Source organism: Drosophila miranda, assembly GCF_003369915.1.
Source record: "Drosophila miranda strain MSH22 chromosome Y unlocalized genomic scaffold, D.miranda_PacBio2.1 Contig_Y1_pilon, whole genome shotgun sequence".
Taxonomy (NCBI): Eukaryota; Metazoa; Arthropoda; class Insecta; order Diptera; family Drosophilidae; genus Drosophila; species Drosophila miranda.
This window is the reverse complement of record NW_022881603.1, coordinates 49,485,356-49,505,727: the sequence shown is the minus strand read 5'-3', so window position 1 is coordinate 49,505,727 and position 20,372 is coordinate 49,485,356. Positions and strand designations below refer to the sequence as shown.

The 20,372-nt window shown below is 43.9% G+C and overlaps 1 protein-coding gene across 2 annotated transcripts; it reads right to left on the bottom strand.

Annotated features, from left to right (window-relative positions):
• Positions 1-13,869: 13,869 nt before the first annotated feature.
• On the bottom strand, positions 13,870-15,370 carry LOC117192074. Of its 2 annotated transcripts, none has more exons than XR_004474188.1 (2): positions 14,736-15,370; positions 13,870-14,592 (listed from the first exon to the last, which is right to left on the bottom strand). XR_004474188.1 is itself a non-coding variant. In XM_033396780.1 (2 exons), the coding sequence occupies exon 2, from the start codon at positions 14,406-14,408 to the stop codon at positions 13,905-13,907; it is 504 nt and encodes a 167-aa protein (XP_033252671.1). In that variant the 5' UTR covers positions 14,409-14,592; positions 15,240-15,370; the 3' UTR covers positions 13,870-13,904. The 2 variants fall into 2 exon arrangements, 1 of the variants encoding a protein (XP_033252671.1); XM_033396780.1 differs by having other exon boundaries at positions 15,240-15,370.
• Positions 15,371-20,372: the final 5,002 nt, after the last annotated feature.

Below are 20,372 nucleotides of genomic sequence, written 5' to 3'. Positions count from 1 at the left end.
TAAAAGATGACACCACATTAAAGGTAATAGAATCCCTACCAATTTTCAATGGTGGCTTGAACCAATACGTAGGATGGAGGGAAGCTGCAGAAACTGCAGTGAAATTATATAAGAAAGGAAGTAAGCAATTTTATATTGCCTTAACAATTTTAAGAAACAAAATAACAGGACCAGCACATGACGCACTGACCAACCACGGGACAGTTTTAAATTTTGATGCCATACTTTCACGACTTGACTTTGTTTACAGTGACAAGAGACCAATTTACATAATAGAACAGGAGTTAAGCGTTCTCCGACAAGGGAACCTTTCATTAATAGATTTCTATAACGAGGTTAACAAGAAAATGACCTTGTTAATAAATAAGACAATAATGACTCACGGAAAGGACAGTGAAATCACAAAAGAATCAAATAAAAAAATTAGAGACAATGCCTTACGCATTTTTGTCACTGGCCTAAACGGCCTATTTTCATTAAATCCCCCAGATTTACCGAATGCCTTGGCAAAGGTACAGGAATTGCAATCAAATAACATTCGGGCCCAATTTGCCTACCAATTCAGTGGCCCCAGAAATTCAGGGAATAATAATTACAATACATTAAGATTCAACCAACGACAACCAAGGACTAATAGTTCACCATTCGACCAAAAAAGGGATTTTCAGAGGAATAACATGTCATGGGGACAACCCTATTTCTTGGGTAATAGACAACAAAATCAGGCCCTAGAACCAATGGATGTAGACGAATCATTACAAATCCAGAACCGACAGAACAGCAATCAATTCAGGGGAAATAATAATAATAATAATAATAATAATAATAGATATTATCGGGGGAATAATAATGGTTATTATAGGAGAAATAATTACAATTATAACCAAGCTCAGCATTTTAGGGCAAACGTAGTACCGAATAATCAATCTAACGCAAATCAAGCGCAGAAACGTAAACCAAATGAAACGTCGGAACAACCGGCTAATAAGTTGCGGATATTTAACTGGCGCAGTCGGTAGGATTTCGTTTAAAATTAACTCCTATATTTCGGTAATGGTCAGCTTGTGTAATTTCTAATTACGGTGATCACGTAATCCCGGAATCGTTAATAAAATTGTGAAATCCGCCAAAGAACCTATGTGTTACGAGCACATACGATTTGCAAAACTAAAATTAAGTGAACTGAAGTAAGCGGAGATAGTGATCCACCAAGAACAGTGAAACACTAAATACAAAATCAAAAAACTTACAAGTGAACCAAAATAAAGTTAAAAACTACAGAAAACAAAACAAAACCCAATCAACACCAACAACATGGCGTTACCACCACCATCATTGAGCGAAATCCACTTGAACCAGGCACTGCTGTCGATCAGACAAATACCTGCCTATGACGGTTCATCTGGACAGCTAAGCTCATTTATCAAACGAATCGAATATGTATGCGGATTATATCCAACTGAAGATCTTCGCCAACAAAGGATCCTATTTGGAGCGACCGAGATCCAACTGTCAGGAGAGGCACAACGCATATCGCAAATGATACAACCCAACACGTGGCTCGAACTGAAGACGGCGCTGATCAACGAGTTCAAAAATCACACACCATATGAAAAACTCTTACGACAACTATACACCACCAGATTCAACGGCAGTCTTCGTAAGTTTATAGAAGAATTAGAGATAAAAGCATTAATAATAAACAATAAGCTAAACTTAGAAAACATACCAGAAAATAATGTCATTTATAAAAACGCTTTGAACAACACAATTAAAGATGTCATTACTCGAAAACTTCCTGACAGAATGTTCATGACCTTAGCAAGAAAAGATATTACCACATTGTCTAATCTTAAGAAGGCAGCACAAGAAGAAGGATTGTACGAAGCTAGTACAACAGATTCAGGTACAAATAAAGATCAATCGAAATCGTCTCAATCAAATCGAAAGAATGTTGGAAACTATTATCCAAATTATAATACTACTAACTATCACAATCAAACTCAGAGTTCATCTGGAACAGGTCAGATTAATCGAACAAATCAAAATCAAAATTCCCAAAATCCTGGATTATACAATGAGTTCAAAAATTCCTTGAATCAAGGTAGGGCTCAGAATCCATTCAATCAGCAAATATCTCAAAACCAAGCTAGTGGGAGTGGACCCAACCAACCTACTAAAAGAGGGAGGGAGAGCCAGAGTGGCCAAACGAAGATGGACGTAAATTTTCATCAAGCCGCCTCGGAAGAAACCGAGAAGGACCCTATATAAACATTACCGTTAATAAAAGAACATTAAGGTGTATCGCTGACTCGGGATCATCGATCAACATCATGAAAGAAAATAATACAGATTCCGAGATAAAAGACGATAACCTTACGGTCCATACCATCAATGGACCTGTCCGTTTAACTAAGAGTATAATGAGGAATGCGAACAAAACATGTCCGTCCGAACAAAAGTTCTACATACATAACTTTTACGAAAATTATGATATTTTATTAGGAAGAGAATACTTGATGGTAAGTAAAGCCGTCATCGATTACAGAAATGACACTGTAACACTAGGAGCTAGGTCGTACCCAATCATTCAGAGTGAAGAAACTATTGAAGCCGGCAAGACCGCACAGAAGTGCACTGATCCCTCTACAAAAGAAGAGAAGATCGCACCTAAGTGCCTTGACCCATCTCCAGAGGGAGATCAATACTTCGCTTCCGCTCTAGACAGTGAATTAAGGGAATGTAATCAATTAAGATTGGAACACTTAAGCGACGAAGAGAGGGAAGAGTTAAAGAAGGTCTTATATGAGTTTAAGGATGTGCAGTACAGAGAAGGTGACAATTTGACTTTCACAAGTACAATCAAGCACGAGATCAAAACTCAACATGAAGACCCGGTCTACAGACGACCATACAAATATGCCCAGATACATGATCAGGAGGTAAACCAGCAAATCAAAGATATGATCAGGCAGGGAATAATTCGAAAGTCGAATTCTCCTTACTGCTCGCCCATATCTATGATTCCGAAGAAGATAGATGCTTCAGGAAAGCAAAAATATCGAATGGTAGTAGAATATAGAAGTCTAAATGAAATAACAGTTAAGGACAAATTCCCAACTCCACAAATGGATGAAATCCTAGACAAACTAGGTAAATGTCAGTATTTTACGACAATCGATTTAGCAAAAGGTTTCCATCAAATACCCATGGAACCTAGTTCAATCCCCAAAACTGCGTTCTCCACTAAGCATGGACATTACGAGTTCACTCGTATGCCCTTTGGGCTAACCACTGCCCCAGCTACCTTCCAAAGATGTATGAACAATCTGCTAGAAGAGTTAATCTTCAAAGATTGCTTTGTATACTTAGATGACATCATTATATTTTCCACTTCATTGGAAGAACACTTGTTGTCACTAAGGAGAGTATTTGGAAAGTTGAGAGACGCCAACTTGAAGCTACAAATGGATAAATGTGAATTCATGAAAAAGGAAACTGAATTCCTAGGTCATGTAGTCACTACTGAAGGAATAGTACCAAATCCAGGCAAAATCTCTGCCATTGTCAAATTTCCAATACCAGAAACGACTAAACAAATAAAGTCATTCTTAGGTCTGTGCGGGTTCTACAGGAAATTCATTCCTAATTTTGCAAACATAGCAAAACCCATGACACCCATGAAAGGAGCTGTCATAGACCCCAAGGAAGAAAAGTACGTCTAGGCATTTGAGAGACTAAAAGTACTCATCACCTCAGACCCCATCCTTGCGTTCCCAGACTTTGACAAAATGTTCACGGTAACAACCGACGCTAGTAACATAGCATTGGGAGCGGTTTTGTCACAAGAACACAAACCGATCTGCTACGCTAGCAGAACCCTAAATGAACATGAAATAGACTATTCAGCCATCGAAAAGGAATTATTAGCGATCGTATGGGCAACCAAGTATTTCCGTTCATACCTGTTCGGTAGAACATTCGAGATACAAAGCGATCATAAACCCTTGATTTGGTTGAACAACCTCAAGGAGCCAAATATGAAATTACAAAGGTGGAAAATAAAACTGAATGAGTTTGATTTTAAAATGAAATATCTACCAGGCAAAGAAAATCATGTAGCTGATGCCTTATCAAGGGTAAAGATTAATGAAAATCTCCTTGGAGAAGCTTCCAATAGCGTTGGTGCAACTGTACATAGCGCACAGGAAGACAATCTAAATCACATTGCTATCACGGAAAGACCAATTAACTATTACAATCGGCAAATTGAGCTAATAAAAGGAAATGAAGATAAGGTAGAAACAACTCGTTATTTTCACAAGCTAATCATCAAGATCACATATAAGGAAATGACTAACACCTTAGCGAAGGATATAATAAAGGAATATCTATGCACCAAAAAGAGCGCATTATATTTCCATAACGAAATAGATTTTCCTCCATTCCAAAAAGCCTATTTAGAAATCATTAATTCTAACAATATAACAAAAGCTATTAAATCAAGCACGAAACTCCTAGATATTCAGAATTACGCTGAATTTAACGAAACCATATTAAAGAATCATAAAGGCTTACTCCATCCAGGGATAGAGAAAACCGTCAATTGGTTTAGGGGAAAATACTATTACCCGGATTATCAAAAACTAATCCAAAACATCATAAACAAATGTCCTACTTTTAATATTGCAAAAACAGAGCATAGAAATACGAAGTTGGCATTCGAAACTACACCGGAAATACTGAACATCAGAGAGAAATACGTCATAGATTTCTATATGGTTGGTAACCAACAGTTCCTATCATGTATTGACGTATACTCGAAGTTTGCCACTCTTGTAGAAGTAAAAAGTCGTGACTGGTTAGAAGCAAAAAGAGCCATCATGAAAGTTTTTAACGAGATGGGCAAACCAATTGAATTCAAAGCCGATAAAGATTCAGCTTTTATGTGCACAGCATTGCAAGCATGGCTGAATGCGGAAAACGTCAAAGTAGAGATCACTTCCAGCAAAAATGTAATATCTGACGTAGAAAGATTTCATAAAACAGTAAATGAAAAATTAAGAATAATATCTAGCGAGGATAACCCAGAAGATAGATTCACGAAGTTTGAATTAATTCTTTATACTTATAACCATAAAACCAAATATAATACCACAAATAGGACACCAGCTGATATATTCATTTATGCAGGCTCACCTGATTATGACACCCAACTAAATAAAGTGAATAAAAAAATGAAGTAGATACCCGCTATAAACTATCACCTCTAGTTAAGTCTAAGGTAACAAATCCTTTCAAAAGGACGGGCGAAATTAGACAGGTAGACGAAAAACATTATGAAGAAAATAATAGGGGTAGGAAAATAACTCATTATAAATCAAAATTCAAGAAAAAGAAGAAATCTAATAGAAGCAAATATAATAATTCCAGAGAAACCGAGGAAGTTAATGGAATCGGCGAACTTCACAACAATTAAAATCCTCATCTTCCTCATAATTACCATCGTAATGGCACAGGGCCAAAACATAGAAATAAATCCTATAAAATCCCAAAACGGATATATGATATTCAAAACTGGATCGATTAACATACCTATCAATTACGAATACCATTATCTAACTGTTAATGTAACTAAAACCGAAGAACTATACCAAAATTTATTAATGCAAGCCACTAAATTCCAGGACATAATCCAAATAAAATATCTAGTAGACAAATTGCAAAGAGAAATAAACGGGCTAAAAATAACCAAAAGAAATAAAAGAGGCCTAATCAATATAGTAGGAACAGCCTACAAATATCTCTTTGGAACACTAGATCAGGAAGATAAAGTCGATTTGGAACAAAAAATAGAAAATTTAGCCAGCCATAGCATTCAAATGAATGAACTAAATTTGGTAATAGATGCAGTTAATAGCGGAATAAACGTCATAAACAAACTAAATGAAGAAAAAGACAGGAATCAACAAATAGAAATTTTGATATTCAATCTACAACATTTCACAGAATATATCGAAGATATAGAACTAGGTATGCAATTAACTAGGCTCGGTATATTTAATCCAAAATTATTAAAACAAGACTACCTGGAACAAATAAATTCTGAGAAAATACTAAATATAAAAACCTCCACATGGCTAAAATCCGATACCAACGAAATTCTAATAATTTCCAACATTCCCAAAGACATTACAAAAGTACCAATCTATAAAATCGTTCCGTATCCAGACGAATTAAATAACATGTTAACAGATATGACATACGACAAGTACTACATACAAAATGAAGAAGTATTTGTTGAAGAAACTAGATTGAAAACCAATGACAATTGTATAAAAGGAATTTTAATGCAAATTTCCACTATGTGTCCATATTCCAAAACTTTTCAAAACTTTCAAATAAACTTTATTGAACCCAATATACTAATCACAAGGAATCTTCCAAAAACAACGCTAAACCAGAATTGTGTAAACCAAGAAATCATAGCGGAAGGAAATACCATTATAAAAATCTACAACTGTTCAATCCAATTAAATGAATTTACAATATCAAACACAATGTTAGATTTTGCCCAGAATGTTTATGTCAACAACAACATAACTAAAATAAAACCACTGTCGTATGTCCAAGCTAATGAAATAATTATGCAATACACCAAATATAGTAACCTATTACAAATAAGTCTACTAATTTCATTTGTCATAATTATATTAGTACTACTAAGTTATGTAGCTGTTAAATTTAAGAAAACTTCTAAAAGAGTCACGGTTAAATGTATTAACCCTATAATAGAAGCAGAAGAGGAACCAACCTCAGCCACCGCACTTGACACCCCGTCACTATACCCGAGGGTAATCGCCTAGGGACAGGCTAATAACAATCGTTGGGGGAGTGACATATCCATAATTCCCCACATCCCATACACATTATGTTTATGTACAATTCATCCACCCCATCCACACAAGTAACAGGACCCCACTCAAGAATCAATAACTGTTTCTTCCCATACTCCAAGCTAGGGCCCCCATAATATAAACAATGGACCACATTGTTTCATCAACATTAGAATCACGCCACTCTCGAGAAATCGATTCTTTAGAATCACGCCACTCATGAGGACCAATCAAAGCTAGACATAAAACCAAGGAGTATCACATTCCTAGCTCCGTCATGTAATGCAACACCGATCGCCAGCAGTGGATGCCTTTCATCAAAGCCGACGCATCCCCAAATATCGATCCAGGCACGTACGCCACCGACACGAAGATGCAGCCGAAGAAAGCAACGCCCGAAGCCAGAGTCGGGAGTTCCAAGAGAAGGGCTCATGGAAACTAGCCAGCAGCAGAGAGATCAGTTCCGTTTGAGACAAGCAGACCCAAAGTCAAGTCGGGGAATTCATTTAAATCTTGTGACATAAAGATATTTAAGTTGTAAAATAAGTCTTTTTTAAAAAACTTAAAATCGAGTTACGGATATTTAACTATATACATTTAAACTGACCAACCTCTAAATTACACAGCGTATACAAATGAATCCGTCAAAGTCATCTTGGGCCCAACGATACACCGATGAGTTTAACAAATTACTGTGAGTACCGCTAGTGGCTGAAACCACAATGCCTATACACCAATGCAGGCGTAAGTTTGTTAAAGTAGATATATTATATATACTGATTTGAAAGAATATTTCCCCCTAAAATGCTCAAATAATTAAGTTTTTTGCTGATCCAAGAAGAAGGAAGTCTGTATATTTTTGTTTATTTGTAAATGTAAGAAATCGGATTATATCTGTAATTTATGTAAAAAAATATATATATCAATACAGTCTCTTATGGCTAGGGACATTTAACATAAAAATAAAAGGAATTTGTAATCATGGATATGTCTTCCTAAACTAAAAATTGTCTCCGTCCGTCAAGTACTTATGCTTATCTCTCTCAAAATGCACTAGAAGATGTTGGATCCTTGAATTGGGACAACGCCCGAATGTAAACGCGTTTATCATGGTTGGGTGGGTAAAGACTAAGGACATATATCACCGCTGTTCCCTCCATCAGACAGAAGACGAACTACACTTTTTCTAAGCGTTTTCTAAATGCGCTTCGGCGCAGAGTGAAAAGGAGTTTTTATTGGTTATTGATATTAATGTCGAGATCCTGTTTATTTTTTTTGAAGCGCATTATATTGATTTGTGTCAGGAAAACTGTGTAGCTAGGGGAGAAAGAACCCCGACCAATCCGACGAGCTGGACCCCCGCACAGCAAGAATGCGTGCCTTCGAACATAGCTTCCTATTAACATGAGGTCAGGAAAAAACCATCTATTGGCCAATGTCGGAGTTAGAGCCTAAATAGGCTCTGGCCCTAACTAACTGGCGAAGTCTGAACACTACAATCCGTAAGCGGGAAAAGGATTGGCTCTGAAGATTGAGATAGTCGGGCTTGATTGGGAAACAATAACATGGTTTATGTGCTCGTTCTGGGTAATTACTTGTTACTGGTAGTTACTTGTTCCCCGGATAGTTTAGTAACGTAGCCAATTGTGGAACTTTCTTGCAAAAACTTTTAAGAATACTAATTGGGTTCACTTAGTTCTTATTAATTATAACGATAATCAATTGTCTAACTGTCGACTGTCGAACTAACGGCATCTGTACCTCCTAAGTTGACGCGCGCTAGCAAGATCTGAGTTATCTCGCGCGTTGAGCCGTCGGCAAGGCGTATCGGGACGCGTGCGTCTTGTAGGGCGTTATCGCCGCCGAGTCGGCGGGCGAGGTCGGCGTTGATGAAACTTCGGGACGCCCCGGTGTCGACCGTGGCTGCCGTGCGCCGTCCTCCGATGGTCACTTTCGCCACTATCCGGCCGCCTTGTACTTGTAGCGCGTTCTTTAGTCTGATGTTGGAGAGCGCGTCGTGCCCCGGCTGATCCCGTGTCCCGGGTGCTAATGGCAACAACCCGTAGTGCGCGTTCCGCGCTTACCGCATTCCCAGCAGAAGAGGATCGATGGGTTGGTGCAGTCGCGGGCAGCGTGTCCAGCCTCTCCACAGCGCCGACAGGCCGCATGGGGGTTGACGATTGGAGTGGTAATCATCCGCTGCGTAGCTTCCCGGGCTGGAGCGCCGGCTTGGTGTGGCCCTCTCGTGGGTTCCGGGGAGTCCCAGAGGGGGTTTTTCGGAATTGGGCCCGCTCCGTCTCCCCTTCGTTTTGCGCTCGTTGGGCTGCTGGTCGCGAGTACCTGGGGAGTTGTCGGGGCGGAACGGGCGTTGCCAGGCTATTCCGATCCTGTTTACTTTCGTATTCCGTGGCCAACATCGTGAGTGTCTTCGCACGTATAGCTGGTACGCTGAGAGGGTTTTGTCGTAGATCCTATTGAGTTCTTTTGCCGCGTCGTACCCGGCGTGGTGCATAAGCAACGGGAGTTCCATGACGAAGTCCTTGAACGGTTCGCCTACCGCTTGTTTGCGGTCCTTGATCTGGTCTTCAAATTGCTCGAAGTACCGCGGGGGCAGGAAGAAGTCCAGGTTGGCTCGGTCGACGAGGAGCTCCGCCATGGCTCGCAACAGGTAGTTCTTGTCTACCCCGTACGAGAGCGCACGCTCTTCCAGAAGCTCAACGAAAGAGAGTGGGTCGTCCTGCCCGTCGAACTGGATTCCCCACTTCCGAATGCGTTCTGCCATCTGCGCGGCGTGGCTGTAGAAATGGCCGTCCGTGGGGCTGTTCCCTCCCGCAGTTGGCCACATCCTTCTCATGGGTGAAGGCCTTGGCTCCAGGGGCGGGGGGTTCGGTTGATCCTCGACGTTTGTCGATGTCGGTGAGATGCTGGCTTTGCTCTCCGCAGTTACAGGGACTCGTAGCCTGAGCTCGGGGTCTGCCTTTCGCTTCTCCGCTTGTGCCGAGGTGCTGGGCTGTGGGGATCGGCGAAGTTGCTCCGCAAATCTTCCACGGTACCTTCGCGGCGGAATTTGAACTCCTCCGCGAAGGGCTCCAGCTCCTCTCGGCGGCGCTTATGTATCCAGCCGGTACTCACCCCTGGGTGGGCGACAAATTCCCAGAGTAGGGCTCGCCAGGCTGTTCCTCTGTGTGGGATTCCATTGCTCCGTTCGTTGTCTGCGTTTGCTGTTTTGTTTTGCTCGCGTTTTCTGGCACTGGGGCACTGGGTCGAGCTTCGCCGCGGGCGTTTCGAATTTCCCCTCGGTGTTACAGCACCGTTCGCGTTTCTTTGTTGCGTTTCAACTCGTGGCGTTGGTATTACGCGAGGTCTGGGTATTCTTGGGGTTATGTTTTTCTTGGCCCTCTAGTGGCCGTGGGGTTTGATTCCACGAACCCTTGTTGATTTTCCCTTAGGTTCCTGCTCGGGCGCCACTTGTGATGTACCTTTTTCAGACTGAGGTATCCTCAGTCACGTCCAGGGGTCAATCCACAAGAAATTTGTAGAAATGGATGGAACTTTAAAGTAGGACGTCGAGGGTGGCCTGTCGGTGCGGGAGAGTCGTGGTTCGGGCGGGCGTCGCTGGCGGCGTAGCGCGAGTAGCGTACGGCGAGTGGCGTATGTGGATGGGTGAGGGGTGGTGTCAAATGAACTTACGCAGCGAAATCGTTTTTGGCGTTTATAACTTGGGTTTATTGTAGCTGAACTTATAATTTAAACTTCTTGTATTTCTCTAGTTTTCTTAGTTTAAACGTGCTGACTGCTCGGATGGTAGGTTGATCTGTAGTATTATTGCACGTTGGGAGGGGCGTTGTAGCGAGCCCTTTTAGGTTCGTTACAATATTGCGGGTATTTATTTTTTCTTTGCAGTTTTAAATATTCAAAATTACAACCATTCTTTTGATAATGTCTATATCCATCCCAATTATGTCTGCAGTAATTTGGGTTTTCTCAAAGATTGTCCGTGATGAGTTTCCATCGTTTGTGATTCCAAATCCTTGTTTGGGAAGTCAACCTTCAGTAATAGTTTGTCTAAGAATTTTTCGTTCACTCTCGTGGAATTGTATATGTAAGTTTTAAAATGAACTCCATACATGTAAAGGACAGTGTATCAAGCAGTTAACACTATCTTATCTAAGTTAACATTTAAACTTAAGATACCATCGATAAGACCTAACCGATATAACCAGACTTAACCGATGTTTAAAAGACCTAACCGATAAGGGTTTATCGATACGGGAGTCGGTTGTTGGAAGTAGAATCAGAAAGTTGAACAAAAAGTCAGAAGAACAGACTCATTAAATGCACATCTTAAATCATACACTTTGTACTCTTTTTCGAAAAACACTATTAATAAACGATACATTATTATTAATCTTACATTTGGGGCTCGTCCGCGTCGAATACAGAGCTCGGAGTGTGTGAAAAAGAAAAACAGAAGAAAGCAGAAGCTGATGCAAGAAGAGGAATGTTGAAAAGTTGTTAAAGTTGTTGGTGGCTATAAACATTAAGTTGAACAATCCAAATTCTGTGAGCATAACAGTAGACACGGAGTTTAATAAAAGATCGGTCGTTTAATTCGGTTGGAAAATTGTGAAATTCATTGTAGCGCCGCAGCGTCGCCTTGTCCGTGCGCAGTACATACGCAAGCAGAAAAAACACGCACAGACACGTTGTGTTTGATACACACTTATAAACAGAAAAGACAAGCACTCGTCGGGTACACAGACACAAGTCGAAAAGAGCCGCAAAATGATGCAAACACCGCCGCCGTTGCACTGGAAAGAGAGAGAGAAGGAAGAAGCTGTACCAGGAACGTCGCGCCCGAGTACAAACGAGAAGGAAGATTTAGAAAATGCAGAAAAAAATAATGATGACAAGATTGATCAAATGATAAAGTTGCTAAGTTTGAAACTGCTTTGCGATGAGCAAAGAGAAATGAAGACCGCTCCAGATCATTTTACAAAAGTTGTGAGCGATTGTGATGGAAAATCGGTTCCCATAGAAAAATGGTTTGAGATATTCGAAAAAAATGCCGACGCATATGAGCTTACTGAAAAGCAAAAGTATGTGCAGGCCAGAGGAAAAATGACCGGTGCAGCTAAGCTTTTCCTTGAAGCAGAATGCGTGTGCACCTATGAGGAACTCAAGAACGTATTATTGGATGAATTCACATGTAGCTATAACAGTGCATTCATAAGCTGCTGCAAGAAAGAAAGAGGAAGAGTAGTGAGTCGATGCACGAGTACTTGCTGCAGATGAGAAAAATAGCAGCAGTCGGACTGTTGAAGACGCGGCTGTTATAAGCCATATTGTGAACGGTCTGGACATAAGAAACGAGTATAAGTATGCCATGTATCGCTGTAAGGGCCTTGAAAGAAGAGTTCGATATCTATGATCGTTTGAACATATCGGAGAAGAAGGGCAATAACGAACAGCATAAAACGAGTTTCAAGCAGCAAAGAGGGCAAAGCGGTAAAAAAGAATATTGCTATAACTGTGGATCAGGAGAACACAAACGCAAAGACTTGTGACGGCGCTTCGGCCGGGGTGTGCTCGTCGCGCCGGGTTCCATAGAAATTTGTTTGATCTCTGGGTGTGGTAGCTGAAAGAGAGTCTCGTGGTTCAAGAATAAGGCGGGCTTTGAGCGGTAATAAAAGAGATAGAGTTATTTTTATTGTTCTTAAAGGTACAAGGTTTGGTAGTGGCGCGGGTGTTTTTCTGCCGGCTCTTCCTTCGGGGTCGTCCTTCGGGTTGGCCGCACGTGGCGGATGGTTGGGTGCGGGTCCTGGGAGTCTTCTGGTCGGTGTCGGTTGAGGTCGCGGAGGTCTAATGCGCTCCGAGGGGAAGAATGTTGCGGAGGGTGAATGCGCTCCGAGGAGAAATAATGTTGCGGAGGGTTAATGCGCTCCGAGGAGAATTAATGTTGCGGAGGGTGAATGCGCTCCGAGGGGAAATAATGTTGCGGAGGGTGAATGCGCTCCGAGGAGAAATAATGTTGCGGAGGGGGAATGCGCTCCGAGGAGAAATAATGTTGCGGAGGGTGAATTCGCTCCGAGGAGAAATGATGTTGCGGAGGGTGAATGCGCTCCGAGGAGAAATAATGTTGCGGAGGGTTAATGCGCTCCGAGGAGGAATAATGTTGCGGAGGGTGAATGCGCTCCGAGGATAAATAATGCTGCGGAGGGTTTATGCGCTCCGAGGAGGAATAATGTTGCGGAGGGTGAATGCGCTCCGAGGAGAAATAATGTTGCGGAGGGTGAATGCGCTCCGAGGAGAAATAATGTTGCGGAGGGTGAATGCGCTCCGAGGAGAAATAATGTTGCGGAGGGTGAATGCGCTCCGAGGAGAAATGATGTTGCGGAGGGTGAATGCGCTCCGAGGAGAAATAATGTTGCGGAGGGTGAATGCGCTCCGAGGAGAAATAATGTTGCGGAGGGTGAATGCGCTCCGAGGGGAAAGGTGGCGGAGGTTTAATGCGCTCCGAGGAGGATTGGAGGATCGCTGAGGCTGCTGGTGGCTGCTACTGATGCTTACCTCTCCACGGGCCGGAGCCGAACTGGTGCTGATCGCTCTGGCGGAGCCCCTTTTATTTCCGAAAAGCAGCTGATCGTACGGTCTGTTCCTAGCGCGTTGTGCTGAGGGGTCCCTAACGCTTTTGTACGGATCGGCTGATAGTGTGCCCGTTGGAGCTTGGGTTATGGTCACACTTGGGGCGGTCAGCTGTGGGTGTGACCGTGGGTGGCTGTGCTACGGGCCCATTGGTGGTGATCAGCTGTGGTTGGTTTTATGTATCTTTTATTGTTTGTTTATTTATATTTATTTCTTATGTGGCAGGTCTTCATGTATTTGTAGCTTATGTTCTCCTTATACTACTAATACTTATTTTATAGTCTTCATGGCTTGTCTTGGTGTTTCTAGTGATATTGTTTTGGTGTTTGTGGCGCCGGCGCTTGGTCTTCCTGGCGCTGGGCGTCACACTCCCCTCTCCTTTCCCAGTGGAGCTTCGCCAATTGACTTTGTTTGGAACCATGCGCTGATGCGGACATCTCCAGCTCGGCCGATCTTCACCCAACACGTCTCCTGTTTCTCGTTCCATAGTTTGTACCGTCGTTGCGTGTGTTTTGGGCGGTCGTGGAGTTTTGCTTTGACTAGTTCGATCGCCGTGGTCGCTAGTTCGAATTTTTCCGGGACCTCCCATTCGCCCGGGATGGTGCCTCTCTGGATGGGTTTCTGGGTTTCCGGTTCTGGTGTTGGCCGCTCGGGGCCTAGGTCTAGCACGTCCCGGTCGGACTCTTCGTCTTCCCCTTGTTTTGCCCAGGAAAGTTCCGGGCCTTGTTGTTCGCTGATTCTTCGTGCCGTTTGTTCCTGTAGGTTGGCCTGGTTTGCCCAGCTGATCCTCTTTTTTGTTGGGATTACTTCATTGTGCGTTGCTACTTGTTCTCCTCGAGTCTCGCGCTGTCCTGCCGTGGTTTCCATCGTTTTGTTTGTTGCTGTTTACCTGGGTGCTGACACCTTTGTTCCTGATACTTTCATCCGTGAGCTGAGTGGGGGGGCGGCCGATAGTAGTTTTGCCGCTCGGTTTTTGTGGCTGGCCTGTGCCATCCTTTCTTTGAATTTCCGGGCCGAAATGTTGAATTTATCTTCTTTATTTTCCATCTGTCTGAAAAGGTACAGAGAGGGCATCGTTATTGTGTTTGCTTCCTCTATTTTTGCTGGTTTTAGTTGTGAGACGTGTGCCCGTAGTTTTTTGTTCGTTGTCGTATCTTGTACTGTTATGATCACTGGAGAGGTTAGTTCGAGTACCTTGCACGGACCGGTGTATTTCGGTTCTAGTTTCGCTGTTGTCTTGTCGATTTTTTTCGATAGTGGGTGCGTTCGTACCCATACTAAGTCCCCTCTTTTTGGCTTCCATGCTCGCTTTCGCAAATTGTAATGTCTTGCTTGTTTTGCTGCTGCTTCTTCCATGTTTTTCCTTGCTATTGTTTCTGTTTGTTTTCGTTTGTCGGTGTTTTCCTGGTTTGTTTGATTGTTGAACCCTGACCCTAGTGTTACCTCGTCGAATAGGTTGCCCGGCAATCTAAGTTCTCTCCCGAATATCAGGTATGCTGGACTAAATCCTGTTGCTTCTGACTTGCTGCTATTTATCGCTAGGGTTAGTTCTGGTAGTTGTTCGTCCCATTTGTTGTGTTTCCTTCCCGCGAATTGTGCGATCATCGTCTTTAGTGTTCGGTTCGCTCGTTCGGTTGGGTTTTCTTGTGGTGTGTATGGTGCCGTGAATTGTTGGGTGATGCCCCACGTTTTCATTACCTGTTTCGTCTTTCTGCTTGTAAATTGTACGCCGTTGTCTGAGATCACTCGCTTTGGTGCACCTCCCCTCGCCAGTATTTTTTCTCTGAACGCCTTTAGGAATGCGTCAGCTGTTGCGCTTCTTGTCGGTGTGACCTCGACCAATTTAGAAAATTTAACGATAAACACGATTAGTGCGGTGTTGCCGTGCGGCGATTTTGCAGCATTTTGCCTGCCGCTGCTTGTTGCGATACCTTAAATTTTTGGCAGCTTTCGCATGTTCGTACGAATCGTGTTACGTCTCTGCTTAGCCCTGGCCAAAAGTATCGCTGCCTTATTCTGATTTTCGTGCGTCTGATCCCGAGATGTCCGGCTGTTGGGTTTGTGTGATTTTCGGTTAGTACCCTCTGTCTCTCTTGTTTTGGAACGCACAGTTTCCAGGGTTGATCGTCTTCGTCGTTTTGTCTTGGTATGTGTCGGTATAATCTTCCGTGTTTTATGGTATAATCCGTAGCTTCTTTTGGTGTTATCTCTACTTGGTTCCATTTGTTTTGATACCAAGCGCATTCTACGATTTCTGCTATTCGGGTTTCTTCGCGTGGTAAGCGGGAGAGTCCGTCCGCCACTGCGTTCAACTTGCCTTTCCGATATCGTATTTCGAATGAGAATGGTTGCAGTCCCAATGCCCATCTTGCTACTCGTCCGGATGGGCTTTCGATGGAATTTAACCATTTGAGGGCTAGGTGATCTGTAATTACGATAAATTGGTAGCCTTCCAGGTAGAACCTCATCTTGTGTATACCCCAGTAGATGGCTAGGGTTTCTTTTTCCGTTGCGGAGTATTTTGTTTCCTCGCTTTTGAGCTTGCGGCTTGCGTAGGAAATTACATGTTCTCCGTCCGCATCTTCCTGGGTCAACACCGCTCCTAGGCCGCAGTCGCTTGCGTCTGTTTGCAGTATGAATGTTTTTCTGAAGTCCGGGCATGCTAATATTGATGCTTCCGTTAGACACAGCTTTAGGTCTTGGAAGCTGTTCTCTTGTGCTTCGCCCCACTCAAATTTTTAATAGGTCTTGTAGAGCTTTTGCTCGTTCGGTGTACGCTGGTACGAATCTGCGGTACCAAGATGCCAGGCCAAAAAAACTGTGCAGCTGTTTCAGTGTAGTTGGTGCGGTGAGTTCTTTAATGGCCGCCACTTTATCTGGGTCTGTGTGTATTCCTTCCTCGCTCACCATGTGTCCTAGGTATTTAAGTTTCTTTTGGAAAAAGTGACATTTTGCTGCGTTAATGCGTAGGTTTGCTGTCCGTAGTCGTTCGAATACCGTTTGTAGTTTCAGCATGTGTTCAACTTTCGTCCGCCCAATTACGATTATGTCGTCTAGGTATGCGAAAGCGAATGGTTCCATGTCCGGTCCGATTACCTAGTCTAGGACTCTTTGGAACGTAGCAGGTGCTGTTGTGAGTCCGAATGGCATGACCTTCCATTGGTACAATCCTCGCCCGGGAGCTGTAAAGGCTGTGTAGTGTCGGCTCTGTTTTTCCATTGGGATTTGCCAATACCCTGACTTTAAGTCGAGCGTGCTAATGTATTTAGCCTCTTTAAGCTGATGTAGAATAAAGCCCATCCGTGGTAATGGGTATGCATCCTTCTCTGTTTTTTTGTTTAACATTCGGTAGTCCACGCAGACCCTCCAATCTCCGGTTTTCTTTTTTATGAGAACAATCGGCGAGCTGTATGGGCTGTGTGATGGTTCTATTAGATCTTGCGTTATGAGTTCGCTGATCTCTTTGTTGATGATTTCCATTTGCGTTGGGTTTCTTGGGTAATACCTCTGTTTGACTGGTCTGTCATCCTTCAGAAATATCCGATGTTTCGTAACATTGCTCACCCCTTCCAGAGTGTTGGATTTTTGTACCTCCGTTTTAATCCATTTTTCGATTTCTTCGTCCGTCGGCTCTGTTACTGAATTTCTTGCGCTTTCCTCCTTTCTCTTTGGGTTTGGTTCCCCGTTGAAGTTTACTGTGGCTTCTCCGCATGTTATTGATGTGCCTGCATCCTTTAAAAATTCCATCCCTAGTATGGGGGTGTCCGGTACCCCTGTCATGATTAGGAATGATTGGGTGGTCTCTTTTCCCCCTAGTTCTACTGTTAGTTGGATTCTCCGTGTTGTTCTCCGAGTGCTCCCATCCGCGAGACGGATTAATCTGTTTTCCACTCCTTCGATGCCTTCTTCTTTTAGTTTTTCGGTGCCCTTTCGTTTATCATGCATCTTGTTGCCCCTGTATCGATGATTACATCCATCAGTTGTGATCCAATCCTGGCCCGTCCTAAAAGTTGGTTCTTTTTAAATATTAGTTGTGTGTTGTCCCGCTCAGCTGGTTTTGGGCCACAGGAGATTCGCGGGTTGGTCCTGCGCCCTGTGTGTTTTCCGGTTGTTTTCTGCAGCAGTCTATTGTGCGTACTCCTTGTTTGTTGCAGGTACAGCAGTACAGTACGGGTTCCCTGTTGCATGTTCGGGCCTCGTGCCCATAGTTTCCACATCTTTGACATTTCCTTTGTCGGTATTGCGTCCTTTGCCAAGCTGGTTGGGCGTTTTGTGGGTAATTCCATTGGCGACCTGTAACCTTGGAGAGTCCTGCATCTGTCTCAATTTTTTCGAATTCCTCTGTGATGATCATGAATTCCGACAGCGTTTGGAATTCTCTCCTCTTCACGTATAGTTTCAGCGGCAGCCGGCAGTTCTGGTATATTATTTCCAGTTTTTCCTGCTCTGTGTAGGTTCCGAACCTCATTAACTTCCTTATTTCTTGGATAAAGTCTCGAACTGGTTCTGTTTCCGCATGTTTTCGCTCTGCCACTTGTTTTGCAAGCTCCTCTTGGTATCTGGGGATATGAAGTTCTCTTTTAGTCCGACCTTTGCATCCTCCCATGCTGGGACTGGCGCTGGCTTTGTGTGCCACCAGTCTAGTGCGCTTTCTTCCAGAATTATCGGCATTGCGAATACGAGGTGGTCCGGTTCTACCCCGTAGGTTTCTGCTTATTCCTCCATCCTGCTCAGGAATTCTAGCAGCCCTCCTTTTCCTGTAAAGATCAGTTCCCACTTGCGTATTTTTTCTATTATCGCTACTGCTTCTAGTGATCCTTTCTTTATCTGTTTTGGAAATAGCGATTTCTTCCTGCCTGTCCTGGTCTCCCCTTGGCTCTCTTCCATTGTTGGTTTTTGTGGTACTCCTTTTGGTGATCGTTGCCTTGGGCTCTTGGTTCTCGGACTTCTCCCTCGTGTTTGGGTATTTGCTAGTTGTTCTAGCCTCTCTCGAATATGTATTGGGAGGTCTGTTCTCTCCGAAAATTGTAGTAGTTGTTTCTTTTGGGTTTCTAGTCCATCCAGTTTCTCCAATCCGAATTCCTCGCAATAGTTTTGTAACTCCAGTTTCGTTGCTTGGTTTATCCATTGTTTTGCCATCTTGACCTTTGAGATTATGCTTCTTATGCTACCACAACCTGCTCGGGCGCCACTGTGACGGCGCTTCGGCCGGGGTATGCTCGTCGCGCCGGGTTCCACAGAAATTTGTTTGATCTCTGGGTGTGGTAGCTGAAAGAGAGTCTCGTGGTTTAAGAATAAGGAGGTCTTTGAGCGGTAATAAAAGAGATAGAGTTATTTTTATTGTTCTTAAAGGTACAAAGTTTGGTAGTGGCGCCGGTGTTTTTCTGCCGGCTCTTCCTTCGGGGTCGTCCTTCGGGTTGGCCGCACGTGGCAGATGGTTGCGTGCGGGTCCTGGTAGTCTTCTGGTCGGTGTCGGTTGAGGTCGCGGAGGTCTAATGCGCTCCGAGGGGAAGAATGTTGCGGAGGGTGAATGCGCTCCGAGGAGAAATAATGTTGCGGAGGGTTAATGCGCTCCGAGGAGGAATAATGTTGCGGAGGGTGAATGCGCTCCGAGGAGGAATAATGTTGCGGAGGGTTAATGCGCTCCGAGGATAAATAATGTTGCGGAGGGTTTATGCGCTCCGAGGAGAACTAGTGTTGCGGAGGGTTAATGCGCTCCGAGGAGAAATAATGTTGCGGAGGGTGAATGCGCTCCGAGGAGAAATAATGTTGCGGAGGGGGAATGCGCTCCGAGGAGAAATAATGTTGCGGAGGGTGAATGCGCTCCGAGGATAAATGATGTTGCGGAGGGTGAATGCGCTCCGAGGAGAAATAATGTTGCGGAGGGGGAATGCGCTCCGAGGAGAAATAATGTTGTGGAGGGTGAATGCGCTCCGAGGAGAAATAATGTTGCGGAGGGTGAATGCGCTCCGAGGAGAAATAATGTTGCGGAGGGTTAATGCGCTCCGAGGAGGAATAATGTTGCGGAGGGTGAATGCGCTCCGAGGAGGAATAATGTTGCGGAGGGTTAATGCGCTCCGAGGAGAAATAATGTTGCGGAGGGTGAATGCGCTCCGAGGAGAAATAATGTTGCGGAGGGTGAATGCGCTCCGAGGAGAAATGATGTTGCGGAGGGTGAATGCGCTCCGAGGAGAAATAATGTTGCGGAGGGTTAATGCGCTCCGAGGAGGAATAATGTTGCGGAGGGTGAATGCGCTCCGAGGATAAATAATGCTGCGGAGGGTTTATGCGCTCCGAGGAGGAATAATGTTGCGGAGGGTGAATGCGCTCCGAGGAGAAATAATGTTGCGGAGGTTTAATGCGCTCCGAGGAGAATTAATGTTGCGGAGGGTGAATGCGCTCCGAGGAGAAATAATGTTGCGGAGGGTGAATGCGCTCCGAGGAGAAATAATGTTGCGGAGGGTGAATGCGCTCCGAGGAGAAATAATGTTGCGGAGGGTGAATGCGCTCCGAGGATAAATAATGCTGCGGAGGGTTTATGCGCTCCGAGGAGGAATAATGTTGCGGAGGGTGAATGCGCTCCGAGGAGAAATAATGTTGCGGAGGGTGAATGCGCTCCGAGGAGAAATAATGTTGCGGAGGGTGAATGCGCTCCGAGGAGAAATGATGTTGCGGAGGGTGAATGCGCTCCGAGGAGAAATAATGTTGCGGAGCGTGAATGCGCTCCGAGGAGAAATAATGTTGCGGAGGGTGAATGCGCTCCGAGGGGAAAGGTGGCGGAGGTTTAATGCGCTCCGAGGAGGATTGGAGGATCGCTGAGGCTGCTGGTGG